At 53.1% G+C, this 26,112-nt stretch overlaps 1 protein-coding gene across 1 annotated transcript in view; it reads left to right on the top strand.

The window, feature by feature from the left end:
- Window positions 1-15,096: 15,096 nt before the first annotated feature.
- Window positions 15,097-26,112, top strand: part of LETM1 (leucine zipper and EF-hand containing transmembrane protein 1) — a gene marked incomplete at both ends in the record, with an annotated part of 34,434 nt that continues 23,418 nt past the window's right edge. Inside the window, one exon of the mRNA XM_080697297.1 lies at window positions 15,097-15,506. Within this exon, the coding sequence (XP_080553423.1) occupies window positions 15,097-15,506 (410 nt within the window). The remainder of the gene's footprint in view (window positions 15,507-26,112) is intronic.

Raw genomic sequence — 26,112 nt, forward strand, 5'->3', positions numbered from 1 at the left:
GGAGCAGTTCTCACACACTTACCACTATGTGGGAATAAATTAACACAAACGCTTCTCTTTTCTTTCTTTTTTTTGGGAGGAACTGGAGGTTGAACCCAGGGGCATTCTACATCCAAGCTACACCCCCGTCCTATTTTTCATCCTTTGTTTTGAAACAGGGTCTCACTAAATTGTGGAGGCCCTCACTAAGTAGCTGAAGCTGGCCATGAACCACGATCCTCCTGTCTCAGCCTCCCAAGTACTGGGATTACAGCAGGAGCCACCACGCCCAGTAAACTGCTGCTTCTAGAGCTAAGAGCCTAGTAGAGCACTTGCCCCGCATACCTGAGGCCCTGGGTTTGCGTCCCCTGCACCATCCCCAAGGCTTCTGTCTTCAGTTCCCACTAAATAAAGCATTTACTTAGAAAGGCTATTGCCAGATTAGGTCAAGGCAAAGTAAGTTTGACTTAGGCACTTCAGCATCATCTTAGCTCATCAGTTTACATGTACTCTTATTTGGTCAAGAGAATCAATCCTAGTTCATATAGCACACATTTTATTAGTGTTTTCTGTACTTTCACCAGCACTTCTTGGTAAGGCTAATTCCACCCGTTTTCATGTTTTACACTGGATCATCAAAACTTAAAAAAAAAAAAAAAAAAAAAAAAAGGCCAGGCATGGTGGCACACACTTGTAATTCTAGTACCTGGGAGGCTAAAAAAGGAGGATTGCAGGTTCTTGCCCTTCCCAACTTAGTGATACCCTGTTCAAGAGAAAAATAAATAAAATAGGAATAGGGGTATAGTTCAGAGGTAGAATGCCCCTTGGTTCAATGCCTAGTACTCTAATACCAAAAGAAAAAAAACAGAGCCAGGTGTGGCGCACACTTGTAATCCCAGCATTCTGGAGGCTGAGACAGGAAGGTCGCGGTTCACAGACAGCCTCAGCTACTTAGTGAGGCCCTTTACAACTCAGTGAGACCCTGTTTCAAAATAAAGAATAAAAAATAGGGCTGGGGTTGTAGCTTGGAGGTAGAATGCCCTTGGGTTATATCCCCAGCACCTCAAAAAAAAAAAAAAAAATAGGCTAGAGGTGTAGCTCATAGGTAGAATGTTCCTGGGTTCCATACCCAGTACCACACACCAAAAATTAAAAAAAAAAAAGTATAAAGAAAAATAAGAAACTAATTAGTCCACATTATGCTATGTGAGTAAACCTTTTTAAATCTGACTACTTCTAGAAGAGAACATCTGAATGGACAGAAGGCTGGACTCACTCCTAACCCACAGGGTCTCTAATTCCCAACTCATCTTCTAATTCTGATTTAGAATCCTTTGGTTCAAGCCAGGCATGGTGGCACTTATAATCCCAATACTTGGGATGCTGAGACAGGAGGATTGCAGGTTCAAAGACAGCCTCAGCAAGTAGTGAGACTCTCATCAACTTAGTAAGACACTGTTTCAAAATAAAATAGGGCTGGGGGTACAGCTCAGAGGTAGAATGCTCCCAAGTTCAATCCCCAGTACCAAAAAAAAAAAAAAAAAAAGAATCTGGTTCCTAAAACTTCAGCAGGGATTAGCTGAAGAGTCCTGTATAAATTGGTTGGATAAAAATAAATCTAGCAAGCGGGGCGTGGTGGTGCATCTTGTAATCCCAGCATTCGAAAAGCTGAGACTGGAGGATCGTGGCTTGGGACAGCCTCAGCTACTTAGTGAGGCCCTTCACAATTTTGTGAGACCCTGTTTCAAAATAAAGAATAAAAAATAGGGCAGGGGGTATAGCGCGGAGGTCAAATGCCTCTGAGTTCCATCCCCACACGTGCAAAAAGTAAATAAAATACAGAATTTTAAAAATAGGGCAGGGGGTGTAGCTCGGAGGTCGAATGCTCCTGTTTCATCCCTAGACCCGCAAAATAAATAAATAAGTAAATAAATCTGGCACCAGTTGTGCATGGTGGCACATGCTTGTTAGCCCAGTACTTAGGGGGCTGAGACAGGAGGATTGCAGGTTCGTGAACAGCGTCAGCTACTTAGTGAGACCCTGTTTCAAAATAAAGAATAAAAATCAGGCTGGGGTATAGCTTAGGGGTAAGAATGCGCCTGGACTCTGTCCCCAACACCCAAAAAAATAACAAATCTTTTAGCCTCTTCCCCTTCCTGTTTTGCTCCATGTATCTCTGCAGATTTAAGTTCATTCGCACTTTACATAAGAACACATGAGGACGTGCACGCCTAAGAACTGTCCACTGTCCTTCGAGACTCCTGGAGTGGGATTCTCCTAGGGTCAGAGGCGGGCGGGTCTGGGAGCGCCACGGTCCCGGGGAAGACTTTCATACCAGCCCACTGGGGCCCTTCGGGACGCTTCCTCAAACTGCCCGGCAAGCGTGAGGTGCTCGCTCCGACGACCATCACACGAGGCCGAGGGCGGCTGGGCAGCCAGAAAATGGAAGGGAAGAAAGGAAATGACTCAAAGCGGCCGTGCGGCGAGGGCCGTCCGGGCCGCCAGCGGGCGGTTGGGATTTGAACTCGAGCCGTCCGCGGGCCGGGCGCGCGCGGGGAGGCGTCAAGTGGGCACGCACGCGGCGGGGAGCCCGCGAGGGCGGCCCTGGCCGGGCGGAGGCCCGCCCGCGCCCACGGCGCCCATGCAGGGAGCGGGAGCCGCGCGGCCGTCGCCGGCGGCCGGGCTTTAACTCGTTTAAAGTCAGGCCTCGCGGGCCCCGCGGAGGCTCGCCGCGCGCCCAGCCGGGTCCCCCGCGCCCCGCCGCCCGCCACCTGCCGCCCGCGCCGGCCAACGGCCGCCGCGCCCGGCCGCCGGCCGCGCCCTCCCGCCGCGCACAAAGCGCCGGGCCGCGGGGAACAAAGGCCGCCGGCCGGCACAGGTGCAGCCGCCGCCGGGCCCAACATGGCCGCGCCGCCCCGTTAGCCGCCCGCCCGCCGCCGCCGCCCGCGCCCGCGCCGCCCCGTCCCGCCCGCCCGCCGCCCGGCGCCCAGTGACCTGCGCGGCGGCGTCCTCGGCGGCGCTCCCGCGGCGCGGTCCGGCGGGCGAGGGCCGCGGCGGCCGAGGGGGCGGCGGCGCAGGCGGCCAGGCCGAGGCTCTCGCGCGCGGCGCCGACCCCGCCCCCGCGCCTCCCGCCCCGCCGCCGCCGCCGGGCCGCCGCCGCCCCCAAAGCCGCGGGAAAAGTGCGCGCCGCTGATTGGCTGCCGCCGCGCGGCGCCCGCCGACCGGGCTTTTCAAATCCGCGCCGGGGCCGCGCGCGGCGGGCGGCGGGGCGGCGGGGGCCGCGGGCGGGTGGGGCTCCGGGCGCGCGCGGCGCCGCTCGTGCCCGCGCCCGCCGCGGTGGCCGGCGCGCTGACGTCACCGCCCCGCGCGGCCGCGGCGCCGGCGTGGGCGCGGCTCGGCGCGAGCGCGGGAGCTGGCGCGACCCCCGCGGGGCCGGGCGGCCGCGCGGGAGCGCGCCAAGTGCAAGTCAGGCCCCTCGCCGCCCGCGGAGACCCAGCGCGGCGCCCCCTCGGCCGCTGCTGGAGCCAGCCCGCGCTGTCCGTGGCGGGCCCCCGGCCGGGGCTCAGCCTCCCGCGCCCGGAGCCCGCACCCGGCCGGCCGCGGGACGCTGGTGGCGCGCCGCCCGGCCCGCGCTCACTTCCTGGCCGGCCCGCCCCGCCCGGGCCCCCGCTGCGGCTGCCTCCGTGGGTACGGAACGGCCCGAGGACCGAGCTGGGCTCTCCCGTGTGCCGCCCGCAACGCCTCTGCACAGGGCCGCGAGCCCCTCACCCCGGAGTGCGCGCGGCAGCCCCCCACCCGGGACGGCCTCCAGTCCTGCGCGCGCACCACAGACCGGCAGTCGCGGAGGCTGAGATGGAGCGCCGGGCCCGGGCTCAGCCCGGGCCCTGCCGGTTCCCCAGACCCTCGGGGACGCTCATAGTCAGTGCCCCCGCAGGCCCGAAAGAGGTAAGAAAAAGGCTCCGAAGCCCAGACAGTGTCTGGAAAGCAAGCAGGATGGGCAAGGCGATGGACAGAGACCGCTGGCCCAGCAAGGGCCTCCAGGACAGGATGACAGCAAGGCCCGCTGCAACAGACTCCCCACCCGCATCGGCAGTGCAGAGCACTGCGGGCCCCAGAGGCCACCTCAGATTTTCGCCTTTCACCCAACACTACAGGGGGAGGCCCCACCAGATCTGAAGCAAGGTGTGAAGTCCTCAGCGGCCAGAGAGATGCCCTGCCCGGCGACTTCACCAGAACTCAAGCCGCCGGAGCCGCACCAGCCTGACACCTGCCTGCCTCCCGGCACCTCTTCTGTTTCTACAGCACATGTCAAAAACCACAACTCATTTGATTCCACAGATTTGGAAGTAAGGCCACTTTTCCCCAAAAAAATCTGCATTTAGTTTAGTGCCATCGACATGCAAATTTATTCAGACATGCAAGTGTATGTTTGGCTTCCCTTAAGGAAAGTTATTTGGGGCAGGCTAGTCTTTTCCCGCCAAGCATTTAGCCTCCCCGAACCCCTTTCAGGGAGTCTGGCAGGCCGAGCCCACTTGTCTGCCCGCCCTGCACGTATATCAGCATTCAAGAGCAGGAGGAAAAAGGCCCACCCAGCACTGCACAGGTGGGGTCCTGGGTGAAAGGCCCTCATCTGCAGGGCTTTGTGTAGCTTCCAGGACAGGCTCCAGCTGGGCCTAAACACTTCAGGACAATGCTAATGTCCGACGGGGCTGGGTGCCTGGGCATGCCAGAAGTTCCAAGAACCTTGGCAGCATCCCTGGCCCTGCAGACTGGGAAGTTGCTGTGGAGGGCAAGGTCTGGCAGCTGGGTTCTTCGTGGGGAAGCTTGGTTCCTGGGTGGGCCCCACTTGAGGCCTGGCACATATGGCAACAGCAGCCCCAGCCGATCTTTGTGGTGTCTTTAAGGCTCTGGTCTGGCCGTCCACGCTCCACCCTCCTACCCGCACCTGCGGCTGTGGGAGACCTCAGCTCTCTGCTGCTCCGAGTGCCCTATCTGCCTCCGGTCCCGTCCCGCCTGCCCTTCAAAGCCTATGGCCAACACTTCTCACCCAAAGGTACCTTTCTATAAGAGCTGCTGTCAAAGGCAAGCCCCAGGCCCCCTAACCAAAGGAGCCCCTGAGCCCTGGCTTGGTCTCCCCATCCCCCACCAGAGCTGGGGTCCCCCAGGGGCCATGCTCATTGCTGTTTCCATGGGGATGTGTGCACTCTGACCCCAGCCTTTCTCCATCTCAGGCCAAATAAAGAGGGCTTCCAAGTGGAAATCTGCAGGCGCAGGCTGCTCCTCCTCCGAGCCCCCGGTGGCCCCTGTCTCCAAGGAGGGGAGGAGGAAGGCTAGAGCCTGGGCAGAGCTTCCAGGGCCAGAGGGGCCTCCCACCCCTAGCCTTCCCAACAGCCCCTTCCCAGCTCTGATCACGCAGCCCTCCAGGCCGGAAGCACGCCTTTCCCCAGTCCCTGCTGTGGCTACAAAAGCTGAAGACCACTACAGACCAGGGGGCTCTGCAAGGCCGTGGGGCCATGGAGACGACCTTCCACTGAGCTGGGGTCCCCATGAGCAGAAGAGGCCGGGGCTCTGGGATGTGGCTCCTGAGCCCTCCCGCTCCCCTGCCCAAGTGTCAGCTGAGGGGCCTGAGGTACTAGTCACCAGAGTACGGCAGCCTGGGGTCAGGGTTCAGATGACTGGTGTCATCTCTTGAGCCACACAACTTCTCTCCCCTTACCTGGGCCTTAGCTCTGAGAGACTCCTTCGCCATCACCTCACATCGACTTTTTTCTCCTGTGTGTGTGTTACTGGAGATGGAGCCAGGTGTGGTGGTGCGTGTTTGTAATCCCAGTACTTGGGAGGCTGAGACTGGAGGATCGTAGATTTGAGGCTAACCTCAGCTACCTAGTGAGGGCTCTGCAACTTAGACCCTGTTTCAAAATAAAGAATAAAGGGCTGCCGGGCATGGTGGCACACGCTTGTAATCCCCGTGCTTGGGAGGCAAAGACAGGATCGTGCAGGTTTGAAGCCAGCCGCGCTGACTTAAGAGACCCTGTTTCCAAATAAAAATATAAAAATAGGTGTCTGGGAGTGTAGCCTGGAGGTAGAAGGGTTTCCAGGAACCCCAGTACCAAAAAAAAAAAAAAAAAAAAAAGGAATAAAGGGCCAGCATTTGGGAGGCTGAGATTTTAGGATTGCAGTTCACAGACAGCTTCAGTTATTTAGTGAGGTCCTTTGCAACTTAGTGAGACCTTATTTCAAAATAATAAAAAATAGGGCTGGGGATGTAGCTCGGAGGTAGAATGCCCCTGGGTTCAACCCCCAGTACCAGTACCCCCCCAAAACAAAAAACAGCTACTGGGAAAGAACCCAGGAGTGTTCTACCTCTGAGGTTACACTCGCCAGACCTATTTTATTTTTTACTTAGAAACAGGGTCTTGCTACGTTGCCGAGAGCCAATTTTGCAATCCTCCTGTCATGGGCTCTCGCGTGTGCTACCACGCCCAGCCGTTTCTTATGAAGGAACAGCCCAAGCCGGGCGTGGTTCAGCATGCTGGTAACCCCAGCATTCGGGAGTCTGAGGATCGTTGTTCGCAGACAGCCTCAGTTACTTAGTGAGGCCCTGTTTCAAAATAAAGAATAAAATATAGGGCTGGAGGTGTAGCTCGGTGGTCGGATGCCCCTGGGTTCCATCCCCAGACACGCAAGAAAAAAAAAACCACCCCGCTGGAGGAGAGCCCTTCCTAACAACTGCATCTTGTGACATCTGCAAGACTCTATTTTCCAATAAGGCCACATTCACCGGTGCCAGGATTAGGACCTGAACATGTCTTCTGGGAGGACACGACTCAGCCCCTTGGTTGAAAGGTTGCCGGACTCTGTGTAAACGTGACCACAGCACGCAGGCCCCCTTCGCAGAGCCAGGCCTGGCAGTAAGAAAAGGCCACCAGGGCTGGGCGCGGGCTCCCACCTGCCTGCGGTCCCCACTAGAGGGCGGGCCGCAGACAGGGCGTGCGCTCAGCGCCCAAAACCCTCGCCGAGCCGGTGAGGACCGCAGGAGCCAAAGCTAGGCTGGGACAGGCAGCTCGCTTGTTTTGGGTCGCGGGAGGAGAGGCTGGCGGACCCCAGGGCAAGGGCCTGGCGGCACCGGCCGACGCAGTAAAACCTGGGGCCGGCCGCGCCCGCCGGCCCTCCCGCGTGGCTTCGCGGCCCAGCCCCGAGTCCAGCGCGCTGGCTTCGCTGGCCCCTCCGCCCGCGGGAGTCGTGTCCCGTTCCCGGGGTGCGGCTGCTTGATCTGGCCGCCCTGGGCCCTCCAAGGAGGACTGCGGTGCTCAGGGCAGCGGGCGGGACGGCGCCCTTCCCTGCCGTTCCCGCCGCCCGCGCTGCCAGGCTGCCCCCTCGCCCGGCCTTTGCCTAAAGGAGCATGACTTTGTGCTAAAGTTGCATTTCCTTTTCCAGTTATAAAATGGCAGGAAATTAAAACCCACGCCAGCAGAAAGATGAAACGCTCTTCCTAAGCCCTGTGCTTGTCGCGAGGACTTTGGAAAACTCCGTGGGCCCCTTCTTATCTGGGCTGGTGACTGACTTTGGAGGCCTGACTTGGGGACTGACCAGGGACAGCAAGGACTGCCAGCCCGGGAAGCCTCCTCCCCTTCCCTTATTTTTTACTGAAAGAATTTTAGATTTACTGAAAAGTTATAATACAAAACTAATAGAATTTCCTACCCTGTTTCCCCTAAAAGAGCTGCACTTACTTTCCAGGGTGGTTCTGATTCTGTCAAAACTGAGACCAGCCAGGCGTAGCTCCGAGGTAGAATGCCCCTGGGTTAGCCGGGCGTGATGGTGCAATTTGTAATCCCTGCGCTTGGGAGGCTGAGACAGGAGGATCTCACAGGTTAAAAGCCAGCCTCAGCTACTTAGTGAGGCTCTTGGCAACCTAAAATAGGTCTGGAAATATAGCCCGGAGGTAGAAAGCCTCTGGGTTCCACTCCCAGTACCACAAAAAAAAAAAAAAAAAAAAAAAAAAAGAATGCCCCTGGGTTCCATCCCCAGTGCCCAGGATGATTACATCACAATAATCACAGAATCAATGTTGAGGGGGACAGAGTGACTGAACAGCTTTTGTGTGTATGTGTGTGTGGAACTAGGCTTGAAATCATGGATATTTTTACCTCTGAATTAAACCACCCAACCTATTTTATTATCTTTTTAAATTTATTTATTTGTTTATTTATTTATTTGCGGGTCTGAGGATGGAACACACGGACATTTGACCTTTGAGCCACATCCCCTGCCCTATTTTTTATTATTTTGAAACAGGGTCTCACTAAGTTGCAGAGGGCCTAAATAACTGAGGCTGTCCATGAACTGCGATCCTCCTGTCTCCGTCTCCCAAATGCTGGGATTACAAGCGTGAGCCACCTCGCCTGGCTTTATCTTTTTTATGTTGAAACAGGATTTCACTACATTTCACTTGCTAAGTGGCTGAAGCTGGTGATGATCCTCCTGTCTCAGCCTCCCAATTACTGGGATCATAGGTGTGCGCCACTGTGCTTGTGACTACATGGCCCTACTCGTCTATAGCAGGGTAAATTGGTGGGTTATTTTGGAAGACCATTTGTATTTCTTTCTTTTTATTTTTTTGTAGGTCTAGGGATGGAACCCAGAGGCATTTGACCTCTGAGCTCTATACCCCCTGCCCTATTTTTTATTCTTTATTTTGAAACAGGGCTCACTGAGTTGCGAAGGGCCTTGCTAAGAATCTGAGGTTGTCTGTAAAGCGTGATCCTCTGGTCTCAGCCTCCCTAATGCTGGGATTACATGTGCGCCACTACACCTGCCTGACCGTTTGTATTTCTCAAAGTGAACCTAAGCCCACCCTCTGCCAGGAATCCTGTCTCCCGAGAAGGTATGCATACAAAACCAAAGCAGAGAACAAGAGTGTCAATGTTGACTTTATTCTTTTTTCTTGCAGTACTGGAGATGGAACCCAGGGGCATTCTATCTTCGAGCTATACTCCCAGCCCTATTTTTATTTTGTATTTTTGGCGGGTCTGGGGATGGAACCCAGAGGCATTGAACCTCCAAGCTACACCCCCTGCCCAAATTTTTATTCTTATCTTTAAAAAAATTTTTTATTGGTGCATTATATTCATATATCATATTGGGGTAAAAAACTTGTGTGTACGTACATGTATACATCACCGATTTAACCCCTACCCAATTCCCACCCCATTCCCTCCTTCCCTTGCTTGGCTTAGTGGTTGACTTCGATATGTTTAAGTACATTGTGTGTTTTAGAGAATTTCCTTCTTTCCCCTCCCATCTCCTCATTTAGATTGTCTTGTTTGCTGCTCTATAGGATTTCCTTTTTCATCTAGAGTTCTTTCTATGACCCATTTCTCCTTAACTTTCACATATTAGGGAAAGCATCTGACTTATTTTTTGTGACTGACTAATCTCACTTAGCATAATTTCCTCCAGTTCCATCCATTTCCCTGAAAATGATGTAGTTGAGTTTTTTTAAATGGCTGAGTAAAATTCCATTGTGCACATATCCCACAGTTCTGTAATCCATTCATCTGTTGATGGATATCTTGGCTGGTTCCATACTTTGGCTATGGTGAATTGTGCAGTTATGAACATAGATAGATACACATGCATTAGTTTGATAGTTTGGTTTCTTTTCTTTTGGGTAGATACTCAGAAGTGGTATTGCTGGATCAAATGGTAGATTTGTTCCCATTCTTCTGAGGATTCTCCATACTGTTTTCCAAAGTGGTTTATTCTTTATTTTTGAAACAGGGTCTCACTGAGTTGCGGAGAGCCTCACTAAATAGTTGAGGCTGTCCGCGAACTGCGATCCTCTGGTCTCAGCCTCCCAGCCCTATTTTTTATTTGTTATTTTGAATCAGGGTTTCACTGAATTGCAAAGGGCCTCACTAAGTAGTAGCTGAGGATGTCCTCAATCCCCAATCCTCCCATTTCAGTCTGCCAAATACTGGGATTACAATTGTGCGCCACCATGCCTGGCTTATTCTCTACTTTGAAACAGGGTCTAAGTTGCAGATGGTTTTACTAAGTAGCTGAGGCTGGTCCTTGCTGTGAACCTGCAATCCTCCTGTTTCAGCCTCCCAATTACTAGGATTATAAGCGTGTGCAAAGCCAGGTGTGGTGGCGCATGCTTATAATCCCAGCATTCAGGAGGCTGAGACCAGAGGATTGTTGTTCGTGGACAGTCTCAGCTACTTAGTGAAGCTCTCTGCAACTTAGTGAGACCCTGTTTTAAAATAGAGAATAAAAGCTAGGTTGCTGGGCATGGTGGCGCACACTTGTAATCCCCGCGTTTGGGAGGCTGAGGCAGGAGGATCGCACGGGTTCGAAGTCAGCCTCAGCTATTTAGTGAGGCTTTCAGCAACTTAGTGAGACCCTGTTTCCAAATAAAATATAAAAAAAAGGTCTGGGAGTATAGCCCGGAGGTAGAAAGCCTCTAGGTTCCACCCCCAGTACTACCAAAATAAATGAATAAATAAATAAATAAACAAACAAATAAATAAATAAGCTAGGTGTGGTGGTGCACGCTTGTAATCCCAGCATTTGGGAGGCTGAGACAGGAGGATCTGAATTTATGGTCAACTTCAGCTACTTAGTGAGGCCCTTTGCAACTCAATGAGACCCTGTTTCAAAATAAAGAATAAAAGAATAGGGCTGGGGGTGTAGCTCTGAGGTAGAATGCCCTTGAGTTCCATCCCCAGTACAAAAAAAAAAAAAAAAAAGTGTGCCACCATGCCTAACTCCCAGCCCTATTTTTTATTCTTTCTTCACTTTTGCAGCACTAGGGATGGAACCCAGGGGCATTCTACCTCTGAGCTACAACCCCAGCCCTATTTTTTTTTTTTTATTCTTTATTTTGAAACAGGTCTCACTGAATTGCAAAGCACCTAAGTAGCGGATGCTGGCCACGAACCTGCAATCCTCCTGTTTCAAACTCATGCCCAGCATATTCTTTGTTTTGAAACAGAGTCTCAACTAGGTTGTGGAGGGCCTCACTAAGTAGCTGAGTCTGGCCACGAATCTGTGATCTTCCTGTCTCAGCCCCCTACGTATTGGGATTACAACTATGTGCCACCATGCCCAGCTCAACTGTATTTATATTGGCCAATAATTGAGGATCCATCAGCCATGGCACTGACAAATCCTGGTATAGTCACACAATGGGGTACTGCACAGAAATGAAAAATAAGCTACAGTTACCCAGAGAGTTGCTGGAGGTGAGGTACATAATGGCAATGAAAGAAGCCAGGTAAAATGTATACATTGTTTAATTTCATTTATAAAAAGTGCAAAAACAAAACAGGCTCTGGTGGCCGCAGTAATAATCCCAGCATTCCGGAGGCTGAGACTGGGAGGATCTCGGTTCACAGACAGCCTGAGCTACTTAGGGAGGCCCTTTGCAACTCAGTGAGACCCTGTTTCAAAAATAAAGACTAGCCGGACACGTGGTGCACACTTGTAATCCTAGCATTCTGGAGGCTAGGAAGGAGCATCTAGATTCTCCAACAGCCTCAGCTCCTACTTAGTGAGACCCTTTGGTACTCAGTGAGACCCTGTTTCAAAATAGAGAATAAAAAATAGGGCTGGGAGTGTAGCTCAGAGGTAGAATGCCTGAGTTCTATTCCCAGTACTGCAATAAATAAATAAATAAATAATAAAGACTAAAAAAATAGAGCTGAGAGTGTAGCTTGGAAGTACAATGCCCATAGGTTCCATCCCCGGTACTGGGAAAAGAAAAAATAAAAAGGTGAAAAAACAGGGAAAAGTGATGTCTTGTGGCAGTACTGTACTTTTTTTTTTTTTTTTTTTTTTGTGTGTGTGTGTGTGTGTGTGTGTGTGAGAGAATTGACCCCAGTGGCATTCTACCTCTGAGCTATACTTTCAGCCCTATTTTATTTATTTATTTAACTATTTATTATGGTACTGGAGGTGGAACCCAGGGCTTTTCTACCTCTGGGCTACACTCCCAGACCTATTTTATACTTTATTTGAAAACAGAGTCTCACTAAGTAGCTGAGGCTGGCTTCGAACCTGTGCGATCCTCCTGTCTCAGCCTCTCAAGCACGGGGATTACAAATGTGCTCCACCACACCTGGTTTATTTATTTACTTATTATCTTTGCAGTACTGGGGATGGAACCCAGGGGCATTCTAGCATTCTACCTCAGAGCCACACCCCCAGCCCTATTTTTTTATTCTTTATTTTGAAACAGGGTCTGATGAGTTACGGAGGGCCTCACTAAGTAGCTGAGGCTGTCCGCGAACCGTGATCCCCATCTCAGCCTCCTGAATGCTGGGATTACAAGGATGCACCACCATGCCCAGTGTTTTAGCCAGATTCTTAATCTCCTGTCTGACACCTTCCTAACTCCTGTGCTGCCTGGACATCTCACCCTGTGTAAAAAGAGTAAGAGTCAAATAACATAGGGAAAGTTATGCCTTGGGAGAATAGGGAAAAGGAAAAGAGGAGAAAGAGAAGAAAGGAAAGAGGAGAGAGGAGAGAGCAGCCCAGGAATCCATGGTGCTAAGGCAAAGTGCTGGGCAGGGCTCTGAGCTGGGAGTACTCAAGGAGATGCAGGGATGAAGGACTGTTGCTCACCTAGGCCGTCAGGGTGTTTGTAGCAACCAGGATGCTGAAATTCTACCTATTTCCTTATACTGCTTTTTTTTTTCTTTCAGAAATTCAAAATAGTTCTACTCCACGTGTGTTCTTTTTATTTTATTTTGTGGTGGTATTGTGGATTGAACCCAGAGGCATTCTACCTCTATGCTACATTCCAGCCTGATTTAATTTTTATTTGGAAACAGGGTCTCAATAAGTTGCTGAGAGCATCACAACCTAGCAAGACCCTGTTTCAAAATAAAAAATAGCCGGGCGTGGTGGCGCACACTTGTAATCCCAGCATTCGGGAGGCTAAGACAAGAGGATGGCGGTTTGGGGACAGACTCAGCTACTTAGTGAAGCCCTTTGCAACTCAGCGAGACCCTGTTCCAAAATAAAGAATAAAAAATAGGGCTGGGGGTGTAGCTCAGAGGTAGAATGCCTCTCCATTCCATCCCCAGACCCACAGAAAAAAATAAAAATAAAAAATAGGGCTGGAGGTGTAGCTTGGAAGCAGAATGCCCTTGGGTTCAATCCTTAGTACTGAAGGGGAATAAAAGGACTGGGGCTATAGCTGAGAGGTAGAATGCCTGTGAGTTTAATCCCAGCACACCACACACACAAAGTCTAGTCCTGGCCATTCTGAGCAGCTGCTTGCTCTGGCTCTGCTCTAAACCTGAGTGGAGGACAAGGGACAACTCTTCTTTGTCCTTCCTTTGCCTTGTGGGATGGATGGAAAGGGGCCCTCTGTTGGCCTGTTCCCTTGTGCTAAAAAAGTGGCATTTGATGTTTATAGTGTTCTTTGCCCAGTGGATATAGGAGCTTCCAGACCATCTTCAAAGTTTGCTAAAATAATTACCATCACCTTTTTCTACCTGAGATGGCGACTCCAGGCCCAGCTTCTATGGTTCTCGTTCCAGAAAAGAACCTATTTCCAGCCGGGTGTAGTGACACATGCTTGTAATCCCAGTACTTGGGAGGCTGAGGCAGGAGGATTCTGGCAATGGCCAGCCTCAGCTACTAGTGAGGGCTCCACAACTCAGTAAGACTGTTTCAAAATAAAGAGTTAAAAATAAGGATGGAGGTGTAGCTCCTCAGTAGAATGCCCCCGTTCTGAGTCCAATCCCTGGTACCAATGAAATAAAAAATAAATAAACTACTTCCAGCGCTGTGTTGGATAAGTTGGGGGATGGGCAGGGGGCCTACTATGGAGACCCTTGTTCAAATAGCCTCAAAAGACTAGGGATCCTTTCCTGCGCACCACAGAGAAGCAGCGAGTGGACACCAGGACCCTCGCTGCCCCTCACCGACCACACCAAATTTACATCAGAGAACTGAGAGATGGGACAGGACAAGAAGGAAGGGAAAAGCCTTTTGCAGGGGCCTGAAGGAGGAAGGCGACCAAGTGGGACGTCCCAAGCCAGGGCCTGGGCCCCGGGGTTGGGGCTGTGAGGAGGGCCGGGGTGGCACTGGGTCCTCTGCGGCATGGGCCCTCAAATTTCTCCAGCCTGCCTCAACTCCCCAAACCCAGCTTAAGGGAGGGAGGAGACGGTGGCGCCCAGGGATCCCCCATCCTAGACAGGGCCTGCGGGACTGGGCCGAAGAGGCTTTTGGGAGTCTGCACTTGAGCCGGCAGCGGTGCCGGGCGTGGAGGGTGGCCGTGAGTTCGAGGGCCCGGACCTGCGCTGGCGGGAATCCCGGAGGCCCCGAGCTTTTCCATCGCGAGCCAGGAGGGGATGGGCAGGTCCTGGCGCTGTCGCCGCATCGGGACGCCTCGCTGAACGCAGCCTGCGGGGCAGGGTGACTCTAGGCGCACCAGCGCAGTGGTTCTCGTGGAGGGCAGGTAGGTCTCCGGGCGCCCCTAGGTCTGGAGAGCCTCGCCACCGCGGGCCGGCCGCGGCTCCGGAGCGGGCCGAGAGCGACCAGGGCGCGCGGACTTTCGGGCGCGGCCTCCGCCCGGGCGTCCTGCCCCCGCGAGCCCTTCCCCAGCGTCCCCGGCGCCCTCTGCCTCGCGCGTCGCGGGCAGAGCCCGGACAGCCTTGGCGGTCTCCACCGTCCAGACGCAGGACAGCTATTGCGCACGCGCGGCTCACCCGCGCGGGAGCCCCGCGCGACCACAGGAACCAGAATGCAGCGCGGCCGCTCGGTGCACGCCGGGACCCGTGGTCCCGGGTCGGGCCTCGCGGGGCACGCCGGGACCCGCAGTCCGAGGGCCGAAGGGGCAGGCCGCCGGGCGCGCGGCGGGCTGGTAGGCGGGGCGGGCCGGCCCCTCACCTGCCGGCGGGCGCGCGCGGCCAATGGGAGCGCCGGCCCGCCCCGCCCCGCCTCCGGACGTCCGCGCCCGGACATGGCCGCTGCCGGGCCGGGTCCTTGAGCTGAGCGCCCGCTGCCGGAAGCGCGCCGTGCTCGGGCCCGCGGGGACGGCGAGGAGCCGCGGCGGAGCGGGAGCAGCTGGCCGCCGCCGGGGGCCGTCACGGCCGGCGCATGGCGTCCATCTTGCTGAGGAGCTGCCGCGGCCGGGGGCCCGCCCGCCTCCCGCTGCCGCGCGCCGCCGCCCCGCGGGGTAAGCGGCGGGAGTGGCCGGGCCGGGCCGGCTCCCGGGCGGCGGGCGCTCGCCGGCCGGCCGGGCCGCGGGGTGGGCGGGGTGGGCGCCGCACTGGGCGGCGGCGCTGTGACCTTAGTTGCTCCCGGTCGCCGCAGGTCGCCGCCTCCGACCACGGGGCTGGGAGAGCTCCGCGGGCCGGCGGCTCGGGCGAGGAGGCGCAGGGGAACGTGGCGTCCGCCCCCGAGGCCCGGTGTGCCTGGGCCACCTCCGGCCACAGACCGGGGCCGCCGCCGGCCGGCGGGAGCACGCGGGCGGGCGGGGCCGGCGCCGCGCCTCCGACGAGCCGGGGGTCTGGCCTCCTCCAGGCCCCCAGCCTGTCCTAGTTGCCAGGTGGCGGCGAAGGCGAGACTTGCGCGGTGAGATCGAGGGACCCAGGAAAATAATACCTTCCCAGACGCCTTGTGGTTTGCAGACACGCCGGGAGCGGCGGGGTTCCGGCCGTTCTCCACGCGGAGGGCAGGGCGGGAGGGACGGCGAGAGCTGCCGCTGCCCCGCGTCTGCCGGCCCGGCCGGCGCCGCCGACTGAGCTGGCCGCACCTGTTGATGTGTTCAGGGTAGTGGTGGAATACCTCTGCCATTTCGCATTTCTGCACATGTTTATGGCTGGAAGTCAGCTGACTTTTTTTGGTGGTGGTGGTTTATTCTAGACATCGGGTTTTCTGTAGTTACTACTGTTCTTTGTACAGAGACACTACAGAGCTGAAAGTGGGTTAGACAGCTGGTTTGCTGTAGGATCCACAGGGAGTTCAGAGGCCGTGGCAGCCGGGGATGGATTGTGGAGAGCAAGTTCCTGAACCTTCTGGAATACAGCCACAGAGCACTATACAGCCATTATTAACATCCTTCCTTGGTGGTTCCGGTCCTAGGGGTGTGTGTGTGTGTGTGTGTGTGTGTGTGTGTGTGTGTGTGTTTTGTTTTGCAGTACTGGAGATGGAACCCGGAGGCATTCTACCTCCTAGCTACACCCCCTGCCCTGTTTTTATTCTTTATTTTGAAACAGGGTCTCACTGAGTTGCAGAGGCCCTCACCAAGTAGCTGAGGCTGTCTGCGATCCTCAGGTCTCAGCCTCCCGAATGCTGGGATTCCAAGCCTGTGCCACCAGCCTGGCTGGTCCTAGCTTTTGAACTAAGGCCATATTATATGCAGCTTGCCCTTAGTCTCTTGCACTTTCTTTACTTTCTTTTATCTTTTTGTACTTTCTCTTTATTCTGTACATATTTTATTCTGATCCTCCTTCTGTCCCTAGACCACACTACATTTGGGCGTCACAGCCCCTTATGTTGTGACTGTTCAGACTTCCTTATTCCCCATGACCTTGACAGTTTGAGGGATACTGGCCACAAACAGCAGGATGCTTCTCTGTCGGTATTTAAAAATGTTCTTCTCTAACTTAAACTATTTTGGGGGAGGTGGCCTTAGAGGTGAAGTGTCTTTTTCAGCACAGCTCTACCGTCTAGGTGATTAATCACTGTTGAGGTTGACCTTGACCCCTGGGCTGAGGTGTGGTTGCTCCTAGGTAAAGATATTCCCTCTCCCCGTTCTTACTACTAGTTTTGGAGGAAGTCACTGTGCCAGTAGCCGTTCCTCCAGGGGACTGGGTGGGAGAGAAGCATCCAGCCCCAGGACTCCGAGGACCTGGGAGGGGCAGTTCTGTGGAGCTCTTGGAGCTGAAAGTGAGGGCCAGCAGAACTGCGGGTTGTGTCTCCAGGTCTGGAAGAGATTGCTTGGGGAGGAGGGGAAGGTTAGGTTGGGAGGGTCCTGGCTGGGGTGTGTGTATGGCCTCCAAGGCCTGGGGAAGGTATGTGTGGCAAAACAAAAAATAGATGTGGTCTGTTCCTGGCACTGAGTCCCTACAGCCCCTGGAGTGACAGCAATCACTGGAGTGAAGGAGTGGCTTCGTTATGCATAAAGAGCCTGAGTTTATGCCAAGGAAGGCCTCTGAGCAGGCCCCACGCTCTAGGACAAGGCGAGGTTAGAGCTGGAACTTTAGCCCTGTCCTGGGGAAGGGCAGGGCGTGGAGCCTGGGGCTGGTACAGCCAATCCTGCCCGGGCTGGCTGGCTGTGGAAGGAGCCTGCGATTAGTGGAGCACTTGGCTGGGCTCTCAGAGTCCCAGAGTGGTTGAAGCAGAGGGGATTAGGGTGGAAGTGCAGGCCGCTGGACACATGCGGTGGGGGGACCAGTTCCCTGCAGGACCCAGCATCCCTGACAACCTAGAGCCCTGGGTTTCTATGGAGAGCTGGAACAGCCCTTGGGTGGGTTTAGGGAGAGCCTGGGCGGCTGCATAGCAAGTGTTAAAATGAGATCCTTCAGGGCTGGGGCCCTTCATTTCTTTTTCCTTTTTTCTTTTTCTTTCTTTTTCTGTGTGTGCTACTAGAGATTAAACTCAGGGGCTTTTTACCTCTGAGCTACACCCCCTTTTGAAGCAGGGTCTTGCTAAATTACCATGCTTTGGACTCAAACCTGCAGTCTTCCTGTTTTAACTTCCCAAGTACTGGGACCACAAACCTGTGCCATGGCCCTACTTTTTTGTGGGTGGTGCTGGGAATTGAACCCAGGACATTCTGCCTTGAGCTACACCTATAACACTATTTTTTCCCCCCGGGTCTGGGGAGCATTCGACCTCCAAGCTACAGCCCCTGCCCTATTTTTTTATTCTTTACTTTGAAACTGGGTCTCACTGAATTGCAGAGGGCCTCACTAAGTAGCTGAGGCTGTCTGCGAACCCCACTCCTCTGGTCTCAGCCTCGAATCCTGAATGCTGGGATTACAAGTGTGTGCCACCTGCCACCATGCCCAGCTTGGTTTTTTTTTTTTTTTGGTGGTGGTGGTGGTGGTGGTACTGGGGTTCCTGGAAGCCCTTTTTCTACCTCTGGGGTACACTCCCAGACCTATTTTTATTTGGAAACAGGGTCTCTTAAACCAGCTAGGCTGGCTTGGAGCCTGCTTGATCCTCCTGTCTCTGCTTCCCAAGCGCAGGGATTACAAGCATGGGCCACCACACCCGGCTTCAGCTTGTTTTTTAATTTTGAAAAAGAGTCTTAAGTTGGAGAGGGCCTAGCTAAATTGCAGAGGCTGAGCCGGGCATGGTGGCACACACTTGTAATCCCAGGACTTGGGAGGCTGAGACAGGAGGATCAGAGAGGTTCATCGCCAGTCACCATCCTGGGCAACCTTGTGAGACTGTACAACTTAGTGAGACTCCGTTCCCAAAAAAAAAAAAAAAAAAAAAAATAGGGCTGGGGGTGTGGCTTAGGTAGAATGCCCCTGGGTTCAATCTTTAGTACTACAAATAAATAAATGAAATGAAAATTAATTGCTGGAGATGGCTGCAGGCCTGTGATCTTCCTGTTTCAGCTTCCCAAGTACTAGTATTATAGGCATGTGCCACCACTCCTGGTTACCCTGCACTTTTTTTGGTGGTACTGGGGATGGAACCTGGGGGCATTCTACCTCCAAGTTACACCCCCGGCTCTATTTTTATTTTTTATTTGGAATCAGGGTCTCATTGAGTTGCAAAGGGCCTCACTCACTAAGTAGTAGCTGAGGCTGTCTGAGAATTGAGATCCTCCTGTCTCCGCCTCATGATTGCTGGGATTACAAATGTGCACCACTACACCTGGCCCTACCCTGCACTTTTTTTTTTTTTTTTTTTTTTCGGGTCTAGGGATGGAACCCAGGGGCATTCGACATCCGAGCTGCACCCCCTGCCCTATTTTTATTCTTTATTTTTTGAAATAGGGTCTCACTAAGTTACGGAGGGCCTAAGTAGTTAAAGCTGTCCACAAACTGTAATCCTCCAGTCTCAGCTTCCCGAATGCTGGGATTACAAAGGTGGGCCACCACACCTGGCTCCTACCCTGCACTTTTAAATTTAACTGTAGCACTTGATATATGTAAAAATGTAGCTGACATCTTTTTTGGGGGGGATTGAACCAAGGATATTCCACTTCTACGCTATATCCTTGGCCCTTTTTTTTTTTGTACTGAGAAGTGAATTTAGGGGTTTTCTTCTACCTCCAAGCTATACCCTCAGTCCATTTATTTATTTATTTATTTATTTATTTATTTATTTATATTTTTATTTGGAAACAGGGTTTCTTAAGCCAGAACAGCTGGCTTCGAACCTCCGCGATCCTCCTGTCTCTGCCTCCCAAGTGCAGGGATTACAAGCGTGCGCCACCACACCCGGCTTATTCTTTATTTTGAAACAGGATCTCACTAAGTTGCGGAGGGCCTCACTAAGTAGTTGAGGCTGGCCGTGAACCTGTGATCTTCCTGTCTCATCCTCTCAAGTTCTGGAATTACAATGGTGCTGCTTCACATCTGAGTATCTTTCATTTTGAAACAGGGTCTCTCTGGGCGTGGTGGTACACACTTGTAATCCCAGCATTTGGGAGGCCGAGACAGGAAGAGGATCATGGTTCGCAGATAGACTTAGCTACTTAGCGAGGCCCTTTGCAACTCAGTGAGACCTGTTTCAAAATAAAGAATAAAAAATGGGGTTGGGGGGGTATCGCTCAGAAGTAGAATGCCCATGGGTTCCATCCCCAGTACTGCAAGGAAAAAAAAGAGAAAAAAGAAACAGGGTCTCATTAAGTTCCTGAGGCTGTCCTCAAACCTGCGATCCTCCTGTCTCAGCCTCCTACTGGGATTACAGGCACAGTTAACATCTTCATGCTATGAATTATGCATAGTGGCCAAACATTTGTGAGCCCAGCACCCAATTTACTAACCAAAATGCCCCCGGTGCAGCAAGGGCCTAAAGGTGACATCTGATGGGAACAAATAACCTTCCCGTAGAAGTGTTGGTTTTGCTTCCCGTTAATGACATAGAGTGACAAGGGGACATCCTCACTGCCACCCCACTGTCTGGAATTGAGCCAGAAGGCATTGCAGGGCTCCACTGCTGTCCTGCTGGTTCCGTATCTTCAGCCTCTACATCAGCCGCCTGGTCGTCCCTCCGGGATGATGCGTCTGACCCGCTGCACGTGCCTGTCTCGTCCCCACATGCAGTGTGGTCACACCACCAAATGTGGGTGAGGATGGACTTTGACTTGACTCTGTGAGAGCTCCATAGAATGCGTTAGGGAGAGCATCAGAGGTGGGTCTGGATCCTAGCCAGGTGCAGTGGTGTATGTCTGTAATCCTAGAACTTGAGAGGCTGAGACAGGAGGATCACAAGTTTGCAGCCAGCCTCAGCTACTTAGTGAGACCCTCTGCAACTTAGTGAGACACTGTTTCAAAGTAAACAATAAAATTGGAATGGGAGTGTAGCTGAGAGGCAGAATGCCCCTGGATTCCATTCCTACTACCATGCATACAAATGACAAATATGTCTGAAGACTAAAAACAAGCTGTATGTTCATCACTACTATTTATCCAAGAAGTAATGTTTGTTTTTCCTTTAATTATCCGCCCTGGCACCTCAGCATTATTGTTCTGTGGGGCTGTCCTCCCTGGGCTCTGCACACCCAAGTCAGCCGAAGCTAGTGAAGAGACCCCGCCCCAGGTCCTAGGCCAGGCCCAGTGCCCCTTCCGCTGCTGGGCTGCTTGCGTCCCTCTTGCTGCCTTGAGACCGTGTTTCCTAACTAGGAGTCTGTTCAGCTGTGTTCTGAAGTCTTCCTATGGCAAGCGCAAGATTCCAGAAACTCACCCACGGGTTTCTGCAGAAGAGAGCCCTACTCTAGATTTGCAGGCACCGGTTGAGACCTGTACACTTACCGTTCTTTCTTTTTGTTGTAGGTAGTTCGGGGCATGCTGTTTGTTTCAGATGCACCAGCACTGTGGGGTTGCTAAGCCACGTGTAAGTAAACGTGTCACTTCTGCACGTCCTGCCCCTCCTGCCCCTCCTAGCTGCGCAGTGTGACACCCAACTTTCTCAGCTATGAAACTGTCTCAGACGTACTTCCTAAGACAGATTTATTTCCTAAAACAAGGACATTGAGTTGTTACTGAAGCAGACTTTCGCTTTCGTGGCTTTTGTCAAGTACAGGAATGAACAGCTGGGCCTGCGCAGCTTCTCGGGCTGGCCAGTGGTGTGGCAGGGTTGCTGCTGCACGTGCAGTGTTTGCTTTGACACCAACAAGGCTGGCTAGGAAAGGTAAAAAGGGAAGGGGATGTAGTTTAGGGGGAGGGGAGCATGCCTGGGTTCATTCCCCAGTACCATACCACAAAAATCAAAACAAAAAGAAGTCACTGGTCTTCCTTCCACCTCCAGCTCCACCCTGTGCCAATGGATGGGGCCTTAGTTCAGTGTCTCTTCTGATGAAATCTCTGGTGGGTGGCAGCATGGCTGTGCAGGTTGTCACCCTGCAGGGCCTGGGGTCCAGGAGAAGCTGCAGTCTGGGCTTGGGTGTGAAGTTTCTGGTTCTAAGGCACTGAGCACTGATACAGATTAGGGGGTTACTGTGGACTCGCTCGCCTGCCTGAGTCCACCCAGGTGTGTGCTGGAGGCTCTGTGATTGACAGCTCTGCAGCCTGCTCAGCCATCCTTCCTTGATCCCGGGTGGTATATCCAGAGAGCAGTTCTAGAGCCTGCTACCCGCCATTTTCTTTTCTTTTCTTTTCTCTTTTTTTTTTTCTTTTTTTCGGGTCTGGAAATGTAACCTCCAGTCTCAGCCTCCCAAATGCTGGGATTACAGGCGTGCATCACCACACCTGGCTTGCCATTTTCTTTAGAGAGTTTCTCAGGGTGCTCTTCTGGGGGTCAGTTTCCCCATCTTCATCTCTACGTTTTCCACTGAGTTTGTGAGTATCTTTCAAGACACTCCAACTATTTTAGTTCTAAAACAGTCTGTGGGATTGTGACTGAAATGTCATTAAAACCATCCAACCACTTGGGAATAGTAACTTTTAAAATATCAGATCTGGTGGCACATACCTGTAATTCTAGTTACTTGGAAGGCTGAGACAGGAAATGGAAAGCTTTGGCAACTCACTGACCCCTGTCTCTAAAATAAACTGGATGCATGCATGAAATCTTAGTACTTGGGAGGCTGAGACAGGAGGATTAAAGGTTTGAAGCCAGCCTCAGCAACTTAGGGAAGCCTTGTTTCAAAATAAAAAATAGAAAGGGCTGAGGGTAAGGCTCTCTGGTAGAATCTATGCCCCTGGGTTCATTTTCCAGTACTGCAAAAATAAAATACCTAGTTGTTTTTCAAAGTGGATTTCTTTTTTTTTTTTTTTTTTCCAGTGCTGGGAATTGAGCCCAAGATTTCACTCATGCTAAACATGAGCTCTACCACTGAGCTACATATCCAGCCTCTGGCTTGACTTTTTCTTTTCTTTTCTTTCCTTTCCTTTTTTTTTGGGGGGGGGGCATTCTACCTCTGAGCTATACCCCCAACCCTCTTTTATTCTTTATTTTGAAATAGGATCTCACTAAGTTGATCCTCCTGTCTCAGCCTCCTAAGTACTGAAATTACAAGCCTGTGCCACCATGCTTGGTGACTTTCTTTTTTCTTTTCCTTTTCTTTCTTTTCTCCTCCATCCTTCCTTCTCTCTCTCTCTCTCTCTCTCCCTCTCTCTCTCTCTCTCTCTCTTTTTGTGGTACTGGGGATGGAACTCAGGGGCATTCTACCTCCGAGCCATACCCCCAGCCCTATTTTTTATTCTTTATTTTGTTTATTTATTTTTGTGTGTGTGGTACTGGGGGTGGAACCCAGAGGCTTTCTACCTCCGGGCTATACTCCCAGACCTATTTTTGGAAACAGGGTCTCACTAAATTACTGAGAGTCTCACTAAGTAGCTGAGGCTGGCTTCGAACCTGTGCGATCCTCCTGTCTCAGCCTCCCAAGTACGGGGATTACAAGCGTGCGCCGCCACACCCGGCTTTTTATTCTTTATTTTGAAACCGGGTCTCACTGAGTTGCAAAGGGCCTCACTAAGAAGCTGAAGCTGTCCGTCAACCGCATTCCTCCTCTCAGCCTCCCGAATGCTGGGATTACAAGCGTGTGCCACTACACCCGGCCCCAGCTTGATTTTTTATTCTTTATTTTGAAACAGTCTCACTAAGTTGCAGAGGGCCTCACTAAGTAGCTGAAGCTGGGTGGGAACCTGTGATCCTCCTGTCTCAGCTCCTAAGTACTTGGATGAGACACATACACCACCATGCCTGGCTCCTGGTTAAAGTTTTTGTTTGTGAGTCGGGTGCGGTGGCGCATGCTTGTAATCCCAGCATTCCAGAGGCTGAGACCGGAGGATCGCAGTTCGTGGACAGCCTCAGCTACTTAGTGAGGCCCTCTGCAACTTAGTGAGACACAGTTTCAAATTAAAGAATAAAAACTAGGGCAGGGGGTGTAGCTTGGAGGTTGAATGCCCCCAGGTTCCATCCCCAGACCCGCAAAAAAAAAAAAAAAAAAAAAAAAGTTTTTTTTTTGTGGAACTGAGAATTAAACCCTGAAAAATTCTATCTTTGAGCTTCACTCCCCAGCCCTTTTAATTGTGTGTGTGTGTGTGTGTGTGTGTGTGTGTGTGTGTGTGTGTGTGTGTGTGTGTGTGTAGTAATGGGGATTGAACCCAGAGGCATTCTGCCTCCAAGCTATAACCCCAGTTCTGAAACCTGTAGGCCTGCGCTCCTGTAGTGGGAGCCCCACCACCATGAGGCCGTTCCCATTCCTCAGGCTCCATCCACTCGGCGTGAGTGCTGGGGAATGTTGCTGTGCTGATGACAAGGTCTACCCAGACCTGCTTCAGGCGCACTGGTTGCACACTAATGCTGATTTCCAGGATTGCAATCTCAGGGTCTCTGGCTGAGACCAGGTGCTGGGCAGCTGGTGACTGGGTTTCTGCACATCCTCCAGCTTCCCAGCAGAGGGCACACAAGGCCCGGCCACAGGTCTGAGCAGAAAGTTGCCCTGCACTTCTGGAATCGTCCTTCTGGGTCTTGGTGGCTATTGCTATGTCATTCCTCCTCCTTTTGCCTTTTTATTCTTTCTGCTGGGGATGACTCAGCAGAAAGTACATCCTCTGTAGACAGTACATCCCTTAATAACAGGGTAGCAGGCCCTGTTGGTGCCCTTCCAGGCTTGACCTCAGCTCATTGTCCTGAGGGTGGCCCGTGGCAGGAGGGCCTTGAGAGCGGCCCGCAGGTGTGTCGCTTGAGGCATCTTACACATGCCGTGAGTGTGGAGCGCACGCCGTCCGGAGAGCAGCTTTGGCTCCCGCGTCCCTGCGTGTGCCCTCCCGGCCTGTGCGGCCACGAGGCACGGCTCAGAGGCGCTGCTCCTTTCAGGGCACCACGCAGTTTTTCTGTTCTTGAGATGCAGGCAGCAATGGGCTGGCGCTCTGGGTGCCAGGCAGCCTCCCGGAAGAGCCGAAGTGCTGGTGCGAGTGAGCAGCTTCTGCATCCGGCCACAGTGGGCTTCTTGTTGGGATGCTGCTTCTGCTTGGGCGTTCCCTACTTTCAGGTGATTGGTCAAGGAAAAGAAAAACAGCAGATGGTTGTGTGACCTCCAGTGAGCAGTGGGAAGCTCGGCCTCTGTCTGTCTGTCTGTCTGTCTGTCTGTCTGTCTGTCTGTCTGTCTGTTTGTCTGTCTGAGCTGCTGGCTACAGAGCCAGCAGCACCCGGACTGGCTTTGTATCGATGGAGCTTTTTGAAAAATATGATACAATTTGTACTTTTTGAGAATCGCTATACCTTCCTGGCCAGATTTTTTTTCCAAACTACAACTCAGCCCCATATACATGTTCTTTATTTTGAAACATGCATTTACTAAGTTGCAGAGGGCCTCACTAAGTAGCTGGGGCTGGCCATGAGCCTACAATCCCCCTCTCAGCCTCCCAAGTGCTGGGATGACAAGCGTGTGCCACCACGCCCTGGCTCCTGGCCAGATTATTAATAGTAATGTCTCTGGTGAGCTGAGGATAGCCAGGTCTGTGGGCTGCCCAGCCCTCTCTGGATGTGTGTCTCTGCTTGTCTGTTTTATATGTCTTTGCCTGTTGGTGCCCTGTATTGCTGATGTCATGCCTCATAGAAGATGCTATTCCTTGCTAGCTGAGGGTTGGAAGCTGGCTTGTTAAGTTTGATGGAGATAGAGGAGTGGCACTTGTTCACACACAGGCGCTGTCATCACCCACACTTGAAGGTGAGGCCAGGCACAGCGGGCAGGAGACACGGCCAGCGTCCCAGCGGCACGTGCTGAGTGGCCTCTGCTGTGTTCCATGTGGCCTGGCTCTGGTGAAGACTTAACTCCACAGGGTGGATTCAGGGCTCACCTAGCCCAAGGATTGCCTGCAGGCTGAGGAAGCCTGGAGGTTTGGTGAGGCTGAGAGAGCCTGGCAGCACAGAGCATGGAGGCAGGGCCACGCACAGGCGCACTGATGAGGAAGTCTGCGTTGAGGGAAGGTGGTAGGTCTTCTACAGGGAGGAGGCCTGTGCAGGCATCAGCACTGACCAGCAGCGGCTCAGGCCTCAGGGCCGATTCCTCACATGAGCCCGTCCCAGCCATGGCACGCTGTGCCCGGGCCTGCAGGACCTGACGGTAAAGCTTGGCGGTTCTAGAGCTCCCCACCTCACTTCCGCTCCTGTGGGGTGTCCTTGCCCCGGCCGCTCCATTGACCCGTCCTGGGTGCGTGGCCCATCCTAACACAGAGGAAGGGCCCAAGCATAGAGAGACCAAGTGACTTGACCGCGCTCAGGCAGCAGCAGATAGTGGAGCCAGAGTCTGAGCCCCGTCGGTGCTCCAGAGGGAGGGGCAGAAGGGGTGGGGGCGTCCAGGCCGCCCTCGGAGTGAGCTGGCGCCTGTGGCCACCGGTGCACCAGCTGTAGGGGGAGGTTCCTCCTGTGCCTAGAGTATAAGCAGGGGTTACGAACCTGAAGGACAGCCGCACTGTTTCAGTATTGGCCTGCAGGTGGCATCATGGCTCCCTGTGGACGATTTAGCCAACAGCTCCC

The sequence above is a fragment of the Muscardinus avellanarius genome, assembly GCF_963383645.1.
Source record: "Muscardinus avellanarius genome assembly, chromosome: 6".
In the NCBI taxonomy this organism is placed as follows: domain Eukaryota; kingdom Metazoa; phylum Chordata; class Mammalia; order Rodentia; family Gliridae; genus Muscardinus; species Muscardinus avellanarius.